This window comes from Mobula hypostoma, chromosome 27 (assembly GCF_963921235.1).
Source record: "Mobula hypostoma chromosome 27, sMobHyp1.1, whole genome shotgun sequence".
Taxonomy (NCBI): Eukaryota; Metazoa; Chordata; class Chondrichthyes; order Myliobatiformes; family Myliobatidae; genus Mobula; species Mobula hypostoma.
In genome coordinates this window covers 39,379,814-39,395,079 of record NC_086123.1, presented here as the reverse complement: position 1 = coordinate 39,395,079, position 15,266 = coordinate 39,379,814, and the positions used below count along the sequence as shown (strand labels likewise).

At 46.6% G+C, this 15,266-nt stretch overlaps 1 protein-coding gene across 1 annotated transcript in view; it reads left to right on the top strand.

Annotated features, from left to right (window-relative positions):
- The window catches only part of lrrc74b (leucine rich repeat containing 74B), a gene marked incomplete at its 5' end in the record, with an annotated part of 145,369 nt that overhangs the window by 92,190 nt on the left and 37,913 nt on the right, over nucleotides 1-15,266 (top strand). Inside the window, one exon of the mRNA XM_063034369.1 lies at nucleotides 14,988-15,104. Coding sequence (XP_062890439.1) covers nucleotides 14,988-15,104 — 117 coding nt within the window. The remainder of the gene's footprint in view (nucleotides 1-14,987; nucleotides 15,105-15,266) is intronic.

The window sequence follows — 15,266 nt, the reverse complement described above, 5'->3', positions numbered from 1 at the left end:
TGAACTCTTTCAACCTTATTTACATTTTTCCTGTAGGTAGGTGACCAAAACTGCACACAATACTCCAAATCAGGCATCACCAACGGCTTATACAACTTTAACATAACATTGTGGTTTTGGGCCAAAAAGCCTAGTTGTCCTCTCCATAGGTGTTGCCTAACCCCAGCTGTGTTCCTGAGTTTTGTGTGTGTGTGTGTGTGTATTTTGCAGTTGTCTGCATTAAATTCAATCTGCCAGTGTTCAGCCCATTTAGATTATGAAGACACGCAGTCCTCTTTCATTGTCATTTAGTAATGTATGCATTAAGAAATGATACAATATTTCCTCTGGTGTGATATCACAAAACACAGGACAGACCAAGACTGAAAAAAACTAACAAAACCACATAATTATAACATATAGTTACAACAGTGCAACAATACCATAACTTGATGAAGAAGTCCATGAGCACAGTAAAAGTTCAAAGTCTCTCAAATGTCCCACATCTCACGCAGACAGGAGAAGGAAGAAAAACTCTCCCTGCCATACCTGACCACGGTCCAACTCTGAGTCATCCGAAAACTTCGAGTTCTGATCAGCTCTCCAACACCGAGTACTGAGCGCCATCTCTATCCGAGCGATTCGACCTCCTTCTCGGTCGCCAACAGCAGGCAAGGCCGGGGATTTTGAGGCCTTCCCTCCGAAAGGTTCCCGACCACGCAGTAACGACAGCAGCGAACGAGCGTTTTAGAAATTTTTCCAGATGTTCCTCTGTGCTTTCACGGCTGACTCCATCAAATCAGAATTGTCCATGGCCCCTATTTAACGGATACGATATCATTTTCACCGGAGGGCTGCGCACGCGCTGATTTTTCCAGCTGATACAGATCCCACTGCAAGCCATGATAGTCTTCCTCACTGTCCACTACACCCCCAATCTTGGTATCATCTGCAAATTTGCTGATCCATTTAACCACATTATCATCTAGATCATCGATATAGATGACAAACAGCAATGGACCCAGCACCGATCCCTGTGGACACCACTAGTCACAGGCCTCCAGTCAGAGATGCAAGCATCTATTACCACTCTGGCTTCTCCTGCAAAGCCAATACCTAATCCAATTTACTACGTCATTTTGAATGCAGAGTGACTGAACCTTCCTGACCAATCTCCAATCACAAACAAGAGAAAATCTGCAGATGCTGGAAATCCGAGCAACATACACAAAATGCTGGAGGAACTCAACAGGCCAGGACTGAAGGGTTTAAGCCCGAAATGTTGACTGTACTCTTTTCCTAGATACTCCCTGACCTGCTGAATTCCTCCAGCAGTTTGTGTGTGTTGCTCCCAGGTGGGACCATGTCAAATGCTTTGTAGACAACATCCACTGCCTTTCCTTCAGCAACCTTCCTGGTAACTTCCTCAAAAATCTCTGTGAGACTGGTTAGACACAGCCTACCACACATGAAGCCATGCTGACTTAATCAGTCCATGTCTATCCAAATATTTATACTGTATATCCAGTCCCTTAGAATAACTCTCAATAACTTTCCTACAACTAATGTCAGCCATACTGGCCTACAATTTCCTGGTTTATTTTTAGAGCCTTTGTTAAACAGCAGAGCAACACTGGCTATCTTTCTGTCCTCTGACACCTCACCTGTTGCTAAGGATGATTTATATATCATAAGGATGATTTCACTCGCTCTCCCGCATTGCTAATATTTCTCAGCAGCGATGAGGCTGGGTGAACTGAACCAGTGGTTGTTGTCTCTGAAAGTTTTGCGGCTTTTTTTTGCCACACTGGTATAATGAACTGAGATTGAGGCTTGGTCCTACCCTGGCTGCTCTGAGGAGCAGACCTGAGGACTCGGTCTGGTTTGGAATGTTGTCGTTCGCTTCTATTATTTGCATAGTGTGTGTATATGTTTCTTTCCCTCTTTGTCTGCACAGTGGTTATGGTTCTCCAATTTCTTGCTTTGTAAGCAAGCAAATCTCAAGGTGTATCATTTATACATTCTTTGATACTAAATGCACTCTGAATCTTTGAATATCTCTGCTAGGGCCCTGGCTATTTCTGCACTTGCCTCTCGCAGGGTCCAGAGGAACACCTTGTCAGGCCCTTGGGATTTATTCACCCTAATTTGCCTCAAGACAGCAAACAGCTCCTCCTCTGTAAGAATGAAGGTGATGCCATATTAGACCATAAGACCAGAATATATAGGAACAGAATTAGGTCATTTGGCCCATCGAGTCATTTATTTCCTCATTTCCTCATGTTATTTCCTCATGGCTGATCCATTTTTCCTCTTAGTCCCAATCTTTTGTGTGCCCTCCTGTATCCCTTCATGCCCTGACCAATTAAGTATCTATCAACCTCTGCCTTAAATATACAGAAACACTTGGCCTCCACGGCTGCATGTGGTAACAAAGTCCACAGATTCACCACTCCCTGATTAAAGAAATTCCTCCTCATCTCTGTTCTAAAAGGACATCCCTTTATTTTGAGGCTGTGTCCTCTGGTCCCAGACACTCCTACCATAGGAAACATCCTCCCCACATCCACTCTATCAAGGCCTTTCACCATTCTGTAGTTTTCTCTTAGGTCACCCCTCATTCTTCTAAATTCCAGTGAATACAGGTTCAGAGCCGTCAAATGCTCTTCCTATGACAAGCCGTTTAACCCTGGAATCAAATTTGTGAACCTCCTTTCCACCCTTTCCTGTTTCAGCACATCCCTTCTGATATAAGGGGCCCAAAGCTGTACACAATATTGAGGCCTCACCAGCGCTTTGTAAATCTCAACATTACATTGTTTCTTTTACATTCTCATCCTCTTGATATGAATATTAACATCACATTTGCCTTCCTCATCACAGACTCAACCTGCAAATGAACCTTTAGGGAACTCTGCACAAGGGCTCCCAAATCCTTTTGGGCCTCAGATTTTTGTATTTTCTCTCCGTTTGAAAATAGTCAACCCTTTCATTTCTTCCACCAAAATGCATGACCATACTCTTCCTGATGCTGTATTCCATTTGCCACTTCTTTGCCCATTCCAATCTGTCTAAGTCCTTCTGTAGCCTCCTTACAAGTACCTGGTGTGCACCTGGATGACAGACTTGAGTGGAGCACCAACACAGAGGCTGTGTACAAGAAGGGCCAGAGTCACCTCTACTTCCTGAAGAGACTGAGGTCCTCTGGAGTATGCAGGCCTCTCTTTCACATGTCTCTCAGTCTGTTGTCGCCAGTACAATCTTCTATCCAGTAGTGTGTTTGGGCAGTGGCTTCAACACGGGTGATGCCAACAGGCTCAATAAACTGATTAGAAAGCCTGGCTCTGTTATAGGAGTCAAACTGGACATACTGGAGGCTGTGGTAGAACAAAGGACCCTACAGAAAATTCTGGCAATTCTGGACATTGTTTCTCACACTCTGCATAAGACCATAGACTATAAGATATATGAACAGAATTAGGCCATTCAGCCCATCGAGTCTGCTTTGCCATTCCATCATGGCTGATCCTGAATCCCACTCAACCCCATACACCTGCCTTCTCGCCATATCCTTTGATGTCCTGACCAATTAAGAAACTAACATCTTTTGCCTAAAATATAGTCATGGACTTGGCCTCCACCTCAGTCTGTGGCAGAGCATTCCACACATTCACTACTCTAGCTAAAAAAAAATTCCTCCTTACCTCTGTTCGAAAAGGCCACCCCTCAATTTTGAGTCTGTGCCCTCTAGTTCTGGGTAACCCCACCAGAGGAAACATCCTGTCCACATCCATCCTACCTATTCCTTTCAGTTTATCACCTTGGCTGAACAGAGGAGCACTTTTTTGTAAAGACTAAGACAACTGCACTGCCCCAAAGAGCACTATATAAGGTCATTCTTACCCTCAGCCATTAGGCTCACCTATGAGTCAACCTATGGCCGGGGAAGTGATGACCCCTCCTGCTGGACTGTTTGAGATGCCCTATTTTTAATTCTTTCTTCTCTTCTAATATTTGTATACTGTATTTGTATACCTGGGCACTTGTAATGGTACTGTGACACTAATTTCCTTTGGTATCAATAAAGTATCTATCTATCTTTCCATCTATCTATCTATCTATTTCCTCAAAACTACCTGCCCCTCCACCAATCTTCATATTGCCTGCAAACTCTACAACAAAGGCATCAATTCTATCATCCAGATCATTGACATATGAAACCCCCTGGTTTCCTTGGCTGCGTAAGTCTAGGGAAGGTGCACTCCAGTCTCGCCAAACCAGTGAGATTGAGACGGCTCTCCCACCCCAAACCCCAGTGTGTGTGGACGCTGTGTAATTTGCAACTCTGCTATAACTCAGTACAAAAGAAACAAGAGACAGCACACTGCATACAATTAAAGGAATTGTAGTTATGAATCTTAACTAAAGGGTTAGTAAAGAAAAGGTAAAACAAAAAGGGCCAATTGTAATTGAACAGTCAAATGTGCACCAGTTGGAGCTCAATCACTGATCCTCAATCAATCTCGGGGCTTGACTCCAGTGAATCATGATTTCCCCACCGGTCGTACCCTACGACCAGTTCTCTCCAGTGTCTTCTCTCTTCATCTCACACCCAGGTCACATTCCAAAGCATCCGTTATCTCTAACCATAACCCAAGCACTGCTTCTACAGAAAGACCATTATGTTAGCAGTGAAACCTTTCCCATGGTGTTACACTCTCCCCCCATCAAAATTAGTCATGTTCTCGTGACATTGAGATAATTTGTCATCCCTTTATACAAAGCACAAAGTCCAAACCAGGTGTAAATGGCAGTGACATAGCTCACCAAGGGCATAGGTGCCACACTCTGTTCCCCAGGTGCAACATAGGCCAGTATCCATGGGTTTCCTGACTCTTTGGGACCTCCTTACCCATCATCTATTTCTTCAGCTTTGGACACTCCCTGGGCTCTTTCCTGTCCATTACTCGTACCTCCTGACAAATCAGGTCCCCTCGTCACTTGGCTGAGCTCGGCCTCATGCTCAGTTACTTTCCTGTCTACCTGGAGAGGCTCCTGTCTGTCCATTACTCGTGCCTCCGGACAATCAGGTCCCCTTGTCATTTGGCTAGGCTCGCCTTCATGCCCAGTTACTTTAGGGTTCAGCCTCCTGCCATCTAACCTGCCTGTCCATTGGTAGATCTCCCCATTTCACTCACCTCAGTGTGAGAAGGGTTGGGAATCTCTTCATCAATTATTGGGGAGTTTGAGAAGGGCAGCATATACCACACCCCCATTTCCTCTTCCTCCGAGTCTGTATCATATTCAGAGGTGGGGTCCGGTATAATCCTTCTTACTGCTGATCCTTCGGTTCCCCACCATCGCTGTAGAGTCCTCTTACTAGGTGTAGGGTCCAGGTCAGGCTCTGGGTCAACACATTCATCTTTTCCCAGATGTAGAAGGTGGTTCCGATGGAGAAACTTGACAGGCTCATTCCCATCCTCTGGTTTCACCCAGAAAACTAATACATTTGGCATTTGACTCTCCACTACATAAGGCATAGTCGGCCAGTGGTCAGCCAACTAATGCTTCCCAGGTAGCCCCAAATTCTTCATGAGGCTTTAGTTCCAGGCATCATTTGAGAGAACCTAATCTTTTGATCATACCTCCTGTTATTTCCTTGATTCTGCTTGGTCGCTGAGACCTCAGCTAATTCATAAGCCTTTTTCAGCTCCATTCTCATATCAGACACATACTTCAGATAAGTCTTCTGTTGTAGATCTTCCCCACCAGTTCCATACCAGAGGTCAACGGGCAACCTCGCCTTGTGCATAAACAACAGATAATATGGCGAGTACCCAGTAGCTTCATTCTGTGTACAGGTGTAGCAGTGGACCTGATGTCCAATATGTTGACTCCACTTGTTCTTTTCACTGATCTCCAAGGATCCCAGCACATCTAGCAAGGTCCGATTGAAGCTCACGGGCTGGGGATCACCCTGCAGGTGATAAGGCCTGGTCCTCGACTTCTTGACTCCAAGCATGCTCAGTAACTCATTTATGAACCTACTCTCGAAATCCCATCCCTGATCGCTATGTATCCCCCTGGGGAGCTCACAATAAATAAAATACTTCTCCCATAACACTTTGGCCATGGTGGACGCCCTCTGATCCTTGGTAGGGAAGGCTTGCGCATATCTGGTATAGTAATGCATAATAACCAAGACAGTCGCCATGTTGCTGGCATCAGGCTCTAATGATAGGAAATCCATACATACCAGATCAAGTGGCCCTGCATTCTGCAAGTGGGATAGCGGAGTGGCCCTCGTAGGCAGCGTCCTTCTCCGTATACATTAATTGCATGACTTGCAGTACTCTTCAACCGCCAGTTTCATTTGGGGCCAGTAGAACCGATCACTGGATAGCAGTAACAGGATCGGTCTGAGTCAGAATGGATTTACGCAGGGGAAATCATGCTTGACTAATCTTCTGGAATTTTTTGAGGGTGTAACTATCAAAATGGACAAGGGAGAGCCAGTGGATATAGTGTACCTGGACTTTCAGAAAGCCTTTGATAAGGTCCCACATAGGAGATTAGTGGGCAAAATTGAAGCACATGATATTGGGAGTAGGGTACTGACATGGATAGAAAATTGGTTGGCAGACAGGAAACAAAGAGTAGGGATTAACAGGTCCCTTTCAGAATGGCAGGCAGTGACTAGTGGGGTACTGCAAGGCTCGGTTCTGGGACCGCAGCTATTTACAATATACATTAATGATTTAAATGAAGAGATTAAAAGTAGCATTAGCAAATTTGCAGATGACACAACGCTGGGTGGCAGTGTGAAATGTGAGGAAGATGTTATGAGAATGCAGGGTGACTTGGACAGGCTGGGTGAGTGGGCAGATGCATGGCAGGTGCAGTTTAATGTGGATAAATGTGAAGTTATCCACTTTGGTGGCAAGAACAGGAAGGCAGATTACTATCTGAATGGTGTCAAGTTAGGAAAAGGGGAGTACAACGAGATCTAGGTGTCCTTGTTCATCAGTCATTGAAAGTAAGCATGCAGGTACAGCAGGCAGTGAAGAAAGCTAATGGCATGTTGGCCTTCATAACAAGGGAAGTTGAGTATAAGAGCAAAGAGATCCTTCTGCAGTTGTACAGGGCCCTGGTAAGACCACACCTGGAGTATTGTGTGCAGTTTTGGTCTCCAAATTTGAGGAAGGACATTCTTGCTATTGAGGGAGTGCAGCATAGGTTCATGAGGTTAATTCCCGGCATGGCGGGACTGTCATATGTGGAAAGATTGGAGCGACTGGACTTGTATACACTGGAATTTAGAAGGATGGGAGGGGACCTGATTGAAACCTGTAAGATTATTAAAGGATTGGACATGCTGGAAGCAGGAAGCATGTTCCCGATGTTGAGGGAGTCCACAACCAGAGGCCACAGTTTAAGAATAAGGGGTAGGCCATTTAGAATGGAGTTGAGGAAAAACTTTTTCACCCAGAGAGTTGTGGATCTGTGGAGTGCTCTGCCTCAGAAGGCAGTGGAAGCCAATTCTCTGGATGCTTTCAGGAAAGAGTTAGATAGAGCTCTTAAAGATAGTGGAGTCAAGGGATATGGGGAGAAGGCAGGAACGGGGTACTGATTGTGGATGATCAGCCATAGTCACAGTGAATGGGGGTGCTGGCTTGAGGGGCCGAATGGCCTACTCCTGCACCTATTGTCTATTGTCTATTGTCACTGAGCAATCCATAGATCTTTTCAACCCCCAAATGGCCAGAATAGACATAGATAGATGGATAGATATTGAACTTTTTGCTGTTGGACTCCGGCTATATTCCACTGAGATACAACACTGGGCGTCATGGGAGGTTTTTCCTGCCATCGAACTTTGCAGCTCCTCCCGTGGAGGGTCAAACACCCTGAGGCAATAGGCTGGTCCAGGACTTATTTCTATCTGGCATAGTTTGCATATTGTTGTTTGATTGTTTGTGGCTTTTGTATTGCTATATTTATGCTCTATTCTTGGTTGGTGCAGCTGTAAAAAAACTCACTTTCCCTGGGGATTAATAAAGTATGTCTATGTCTATGTCTATGTCTATGTCTATGTCTATGTCTATGTCTATGTCTATGTCTATGTCTATGTCTATGTCTATGTCTAAATCATAGGCAGACAATGCCACCAGCCACTGGCATTCAATTTCGCCAAGGTCAGGATATGTTAATGGATTGTTGTCCACCCTTTCATCAAACTTAGCACCATATACATAGTTACTTAGCTTATCCACCACAGCCCATTTCAATGCCAGGAACTCCAATTTGTGCATGGGGTAGTTTCGGTCAAAGGGTGACAGACTCCAGCTGTCGCAACCATGGATTCGGCAGAGCAGTAGATATGGCAATTGCGCTTGTGAATTTGCACGTATCAGCTAATTATTACTTAATCGTGATAGTATTTAACTCCATCGTAGTGCTTGTCAAGACTTGGACAGAGCACAGCAACACTTTGCTGCCTGTTTGCTTTTGGCTAGCCCTGAGAAATTGGACTTTCGAGTCAACTGATTCTGAAGACTAGCAGTATTCGTTTAATGTTTAGAATTCTTTTTCAGCGCTAGTGTAGGCTTCGTTTCCCATTTGAGAGTTTTAGTTAACTGCCCTATTTGGTCTAGCGTTTATTGTTTATTTTCGCTTTAACACTGTTCACATTAAAGTTTGTGAACTTTCAACCTGCTTCAGTGTCTCTCACTCCACATTTGGGCCATATCCAAACCTGGTAACACCAGCTGACAAACGCAACAGGTCTCAACCCTGTGCCCTGATCCTGATACAGAACACCCCCTAAGCCCTCTCTGCTGGCATCTGTATGCAATACCTATGGCAACCGGGGGTCTGCAAACCCAGCACATGCGCTTTTATCAGCAGCTTCTTCAGCAACTGGAAGGCCTTTTCACATTTCTCATCCCATCTCACTCCAAGAGACTCTGAAAGGTTAAGATAATCTTTACCATCCTCTCCTTCTGTCCTCCCTTTCTTCCTCAAGGGAGGGTAGCTGCACAGGAGCTGATTTAAAGGGTGACTCACTTTAGAGTCGTCCTTCACGAACCTCCATTAGTACCCTCAGAATCGAAGGAATGAGCACAAGGTACTCACAGTCTGTTGTTTGGCCACATGATCACCACCTCTATCTTAGACGGATCCATAGCTAATCCATCCCATGAAACTATTGCCCAACATAGTTGACAGATGTCTTGCAGAACTAGCACTTGTCCAAGTAAAATTTTAACCTTTCGACTTTCAGGTGGCCCAACACCTTCGGGAGCCTCGCTTCATGTTCCTCCAAGGTGGACCCAAACACTAAGAGGTCATCCAGGTACACCAATACCTCAAGCAAGTTCACGTCCCCCACTGTTTTCTCCATGACACACAGAAAAGTTGCCGAGATTCCTGATATGCCCAGGGATAGCCTTTCAAACTGGAAGAATCCTAGTGGATATATGAATGCTGTCTTCTCTTTGTCAGCCTCACTCATGGAGTTCAGATAATACCCACTCCTCAAGTCCAGCACACCGAACCACTTTGCACCACACAGGCAGGCCAGTGTGTCCTCAGTTCTCGGGACCACATACAGGTCAGGGACTGTACACCTGTTCAGAGTCTGATAGTCCACACATATCCATACCTTCCCATTCTTCTCCCTGGGCACCACTATTGGAGATGCATAAGGGCTTCTGGACTCAGGGATGATCCCAGCTTACTTCAACTTCCGCAGATGCTGCCAAAGTCTACCACATCTGCAGGCGACAGTTGCTGCAACCTTTCTCTGAATGTGCTGTCCTCTGTCTTAGAACAAACCACATCAAACTTGTCAGTCGCAAAGAAATCTTCCAGATCAACATCTTCTCTATCAACCTCTTCTTCCAACCTCCAGGTATCGGGGAGACCCCAAAGTTGTATGACTCAGCAGTCAACTTTCCCTTTATTGGAGAGAGCTTCTCAGTGGCTACTCTCACAGGGACACTAGACATTACTGTCACCGGAAAAAGGTGCGTCATTGGCATCCCCCATCTAAGGGTGGACCTCCCTGTCTGAGGTGTTCTTGACACTCATTGTCATCCTGTTAACTTGTACAATCAAGGGTTTCTGCAGTACCCCAGCAGGTAAGCATGACTCCACTTTGTGGTCTTCCGGAGCATCCACTAAGAGGGTCTCGGCATCAGGCATTCTGGGAAATTTGGAGTTTCCCGTCACTCTAACTACTTCCCCAGACAGGTTTGGACTGAGTGTACCACACAGTCCCTCGTTTATGCTCATTTATGCTCATCATCCAGCTCAGTGCGGCCACGTCCTTCCTCAAAAGCAGCTCGGAACACAGGGTGAATGGACAATGTTTTCAAAAGCTCTCTCCAACTTTCTTCTTGCAGGCTCCCACTAGCCTCCTCACAATAGGAGTATTTGACCCCACAAGAATTGAAATTTTGCCCTTCTCGATCAGGTCTGGGCAAACCAACACTAATGTATCAAGGGCCTCAGCTAACCCAGATCTCTAGCGCACTGAGGGGCGTCAATGGTAAATGCGTCAAATACCAGTTGTAAAGCGAACGGTACACCAGAGTAACCTGAGAGCCGCTGTCAAGTTTGGCTCCAGCATAAATGCCCTCAATTCGTAGTGATACACTGGAGCTTGGCCCCACTCAGCCTTCGGGAATAGGTTTTTTTTTGCTTTATGGTGTTGCTTGATATATTGCTCGGGACATTTTCCCCCAAGTCACCAGACCACTCCCTCACTAGGTCTCTCCGTTTAGGTACCCGGGGGCTCACTCTTCGAGGGTTTTCCTGTCCTTCACACTCCCACCTGAAGCGTCCCTCTTCACCACAGTTATAAAAGACAATACCGATCACTTCCCTTCTTGTGGGAACCCCGTTCACTTGCAGCCCTCTGATTAGTCCGTCCCCTCAAGGAGTCCGACTCCCTGTCGGCTTTATCGTGTGGGGTGGTTGCACCCGCTGATAACCACCGGGACATTTCAGTCCTAAACTCTGCCACAAGCTCCTTTACCACTCCCTGGGGTGGGCAATCAGTAGTCACTTCATCCAAGGGGACCACTACCGAGGACTGTACCCTGCTGATGAAGGCCTCCCGTGCCTCTGTCGCATTCTCCTCCTCTCCTACTTCTCTGATCAGCTCGTCAAACAAGGGAGGAGGGCACGTCTTACAAGACATTCGGAGGCCCCGAGCAAACAGGTCCTGTGACTGGGTGCCTTTCGTCACTTGGTCCATTCTTGACTGATTCACCTCAGCCGTTTGAATGGCCCCCCTACACCGCAAGCAATTCAGCTGCCTCTAGCCAAAAGATGCAGGCGGGAAGTTTCTCCCCCTTCTCCTGAAACATGTTCTGAAGCTCCGTTGGACTTCCCGTCACGTGAAAAACATTTCTAGTGCTTGCATGTAGCCCACAGAGGTAGCAAAGGGGTTCTGTGAATTTAAGGATCTCACTACGTCAGTAGCCAGCCCCCTCAGACTCTCTAACAGTTACTGTCTTTTCACGTCATCAGAACACTGGCACTCATCCAGTTTCTAAGAGGTCTGTTCTGCCCAAGTCTCATAGTCCTCTTCCCCTTTAGGGGTGGGCTTCATTCCCGAGAACATGCTGAGCCTATGAGAACTGGGCATTTTGCCATTTATTCGCCTGGGAGGTAAGGGCTGCTATCAACTCAGAATGCTCACCCCTCGCTGGAGGACTTATTAAACCTTCCAAATCAGACCACTCCTTCCCCTCGCTCCGCAGAAACAAGAGCAACTTGTCTTTAGTCTCCCCCAACTACGGGAAACTCAGCTTCCAATTCAGCACGCTCACCTTGACTCCTCTCCTCCCAGAAAGAATTCTGGGTGCCCATGGCACCCCCCTTTCCTGAGGCCCCAATAGTACCAAACAGTTCCACTGCTGTTACATCAGCGCTAGTCTGAACTAAAACAAAATTTTTGCCCGCCATTTTCTCAAGCCTCTGCTCCAGGATCATAACTGTTCCTAATGCTTTAACGGTACTTAAAGTCCAAATTAACAATTCATTGGGACTACAAATGCCTACCCCACTCAATACACATGCATTTGCTACTGGTAACCCTGTGGATTCACACCATCACTCAATCCCTGCAACGTCCATAGCCACGTATCTTAATCACTTTACACAGACTTAAACAACCCACTGGATCAATGCTCAGGGCAATCACACAACAACCAACAAAATCAATCTGGAACAATACTCCCACAAATGAAACTCTGCTGGTTTCCTTGGCTGCGTAAGTCTAGGGAAGACGCACTCCAGTCCCGCCAAACTCGTGAGATCGAGACGGCTCTCCCACCCCAAACCCCGGTTTGTGTGGATGCTGTGTAATTTGCAACCCTGTTACAAATCAGTGCCAAGAAACAGCAGACAGCACACTACATACGATTAAAGGAATTATATTTAGGAATCTTTACTAAAGAGTTAGTAAAGAAAAGAAAAAAAACAAAGGGCCCATTATAACTAAACAGTCAAATGTGCAGCAGTTGGAGCTCAATTCACCAATCCTCGGTCGATCTTACCGTCCGGCTCCAGTGAATCACGATCTCCCCACCGGGTCGTATCCTACGACCGGTTCTCTCCAGCGTCTTCTCTCTTCATCTCACGCCGAACAAAAAGACCCAGGTCATATTCCAAAGCAACTGTTATCTCTAGCCATAACCAAAACACTGTTTCTACAGAAAAACCATTATGTCAGCAGTGAAACCTTTCCCAGGGTGTTACACATATAACGTAAAAAGAATCAGTCCCAACACAGGCTCCTGTGTAACATCACTAATCACCGGCAGCCAACCAGAAAAGCTTCCCCTTATTCCCACTCTTTGCCTCCTAGCAATCAGCCTCTGCTTTATCCATGCTAGAATCTTTCCTGGCAAGCCCAAGCAACTACCATGGGTTTGTAGCTTGTTAAGCAGCCTAATGTGTGGCACCTTGTCAAGGGCCTTACTTCTACAGACTTTTGTGTCCGTCTTATGCACAGAGAACTCACTTCCCCACAGTCCTGTGCAAATCCTAGCGGATCCCCTTCTCAACTCTGTTTTACCTTGCAACACTTGGGAATTTCTAGGTCATTGTTTTCCCTCAATATACTCATTATTTTTGTTTATGAGTTGTTAAGTTCTCAATTTACTCCTCAAGTACTTACTGCATGAATCAAAGATAATGTGTGAACATTACAGATGTTCCCTAGCTGTAATTGCATTTTTTCATTCAGGTAGTTCATGCATATCTCATTGATTTTTAATATGGTAATGCAGTAGTCATGCCAAAAGTTGCCTCTTGTCATGGTCCGGACCGTGAAGTCTGTATTCCGGTTCACGGTCCGGTCCATCGACCCTTGCTCCAGGTTTTCCTGTCTCCCCTGTTTCTGTTCTTGTTGAGCTCTAATTGAGGCAGCTGATGCTCATGGGGGCTGGCTGCATAAATACCTTCAGAGACCAGGATGTGGCTGCTGGATTGTTCTTGTCCTTACTCCTTGTATCCCTTCCTCTGCCTTCTGTTTCCTCGCCTGAAGCCTTGCCAGTAACTCTCGCCTCTCCTGAAGTTCTTGTTTCACCTTGCAATGCCTGAAGCCCTGCCTTGTCTTGCTGTCTTGTCCTGGAGCCACCCCGTACCTAGCTCCCTTCCTGTCCCTTGCCTCCATCGGGTGGAGATCCGCGCCCTGCCCCGGTGAACTGCGCTCTGCCCAGGAGGAGCCTGCCTAGCGTCAAGCCTGAAGACTCCAGCTTCCTGCCTAGCCTCAAGCCTGAAGACTCTAGCCTTCTGCCTCCTGCCAAGCTTTGCCTCGTCTCTAGCCTCCAGCCTCCTGCCAAGCCTCACCTCAAGTCTCTAGCCTCAAGCCTGAAGACTCCAGCCTCCTGCCTAGCCTCAATCCTGAAGACTCCAGCCTCCTGCCTACCCTCAATCCTGAAGACTCCAGCCTCCTGCCTCCTGCCAAGTCTCATCTCTAGCCTCTAGCCTCTAGCCTCAAGCCTGAAGACTCCAGCCTCCTGCCTCCTGCCAAGCCTCGCCTCAAGTCTCTGGCCTCTAGCCTCAAGCCTCAAGTCTCCAGCCTCCTGCCTCCTGCCAAGCCTCGCCTCAAGTCTCTGGCCTCTAGCCTCAAGCCTCAAGTCTCCAGCCTCCTGCCTCCTGCCAAGCCTCGCCTCAAGTCTCTAGCCTCCTGCCTCCTGCCAAGCCATGCCTCATCTCTAGCCTCAAGCCTGAAGACTCCAGTCTCCTTCCTCCTATCAAGCCTCGCCTGAAGCCTCCTGCCTCCTGCCAAGCCTCACCTCAAGTCTCTAGCCTCCTGCCAAGCCTCGCCACAAGTCTCTGGCCTCTAGCCTCCTGCCAAGCCATGCCTCATCTCTAGCCTCAAGCCTGAAGACTCCAGTCTCCTGCCTCCTGCCAAGCCTCGCCTGAAGCCTCCTGCCTCCTGCCAAGCCTCACCTCAAGTCTCTAGACTCCAACCTCATCCTGCCTGCCAGCCAAGCCTCGTCCTTGCCTAGTTCTGGGGTCCGAGCCAGAGCCAAGACCCAGGTACTGGGTCCTTGTCCAGTCTCTGGCTCGGAGTCCAAACCCAGGCTCCTAGCTCTCTTGTCCAGTCCTGTTCCGGGTTCCCGGTTTTCGTGTCCATGTCCTTGCCCTCACCCTGTATCCTAGTCCTGTCCCGAGTATTTCAGTGTCTGTGTTTTGCACTTGGATCCATTCCCAGCCACTTCCTTATGACACCTCTATAAAGCATGAGGAAAAGTTTACTAACACTATATCAAAGGCTCATTTAAGGCTCACTTCTCCATCACATAATCCATGCAAGGTTTTAATATTCTACATTTGACTTGCATAGAAATGCCAGGATTCAGAGTGATACCCATATGCTCCTGATGAGTTTAGGACGAAATGACCTAACCTCCCTGAATTCTGCAACTTGTGTCTTCCCAGCAACACACAGCACCATGGCAATGATTCTTTGTGTTTCTCTTCAGGATATCAGAGTTGATAATGATTTTGAGGACTTGTTCAATAGCATGAAAGAACAGGCTCCAGATCTGGAAATAAAACATGAGAGGAATCTTGATCAGTTCAAAATACCAAGGTCCAAGGTAAATATTTATTCTTGTTTTATGTCTGACAGAAAACTTTGTGTTTTTAATTGTGTAATCTTTCCTACTGTATAATCCAGTTGTCTCTTATTGTATGTTGTAGTAGGTTCTTTTGGTAATATGAACTAAAATATATTCAAGAAGAACTGTATGTATTATTCT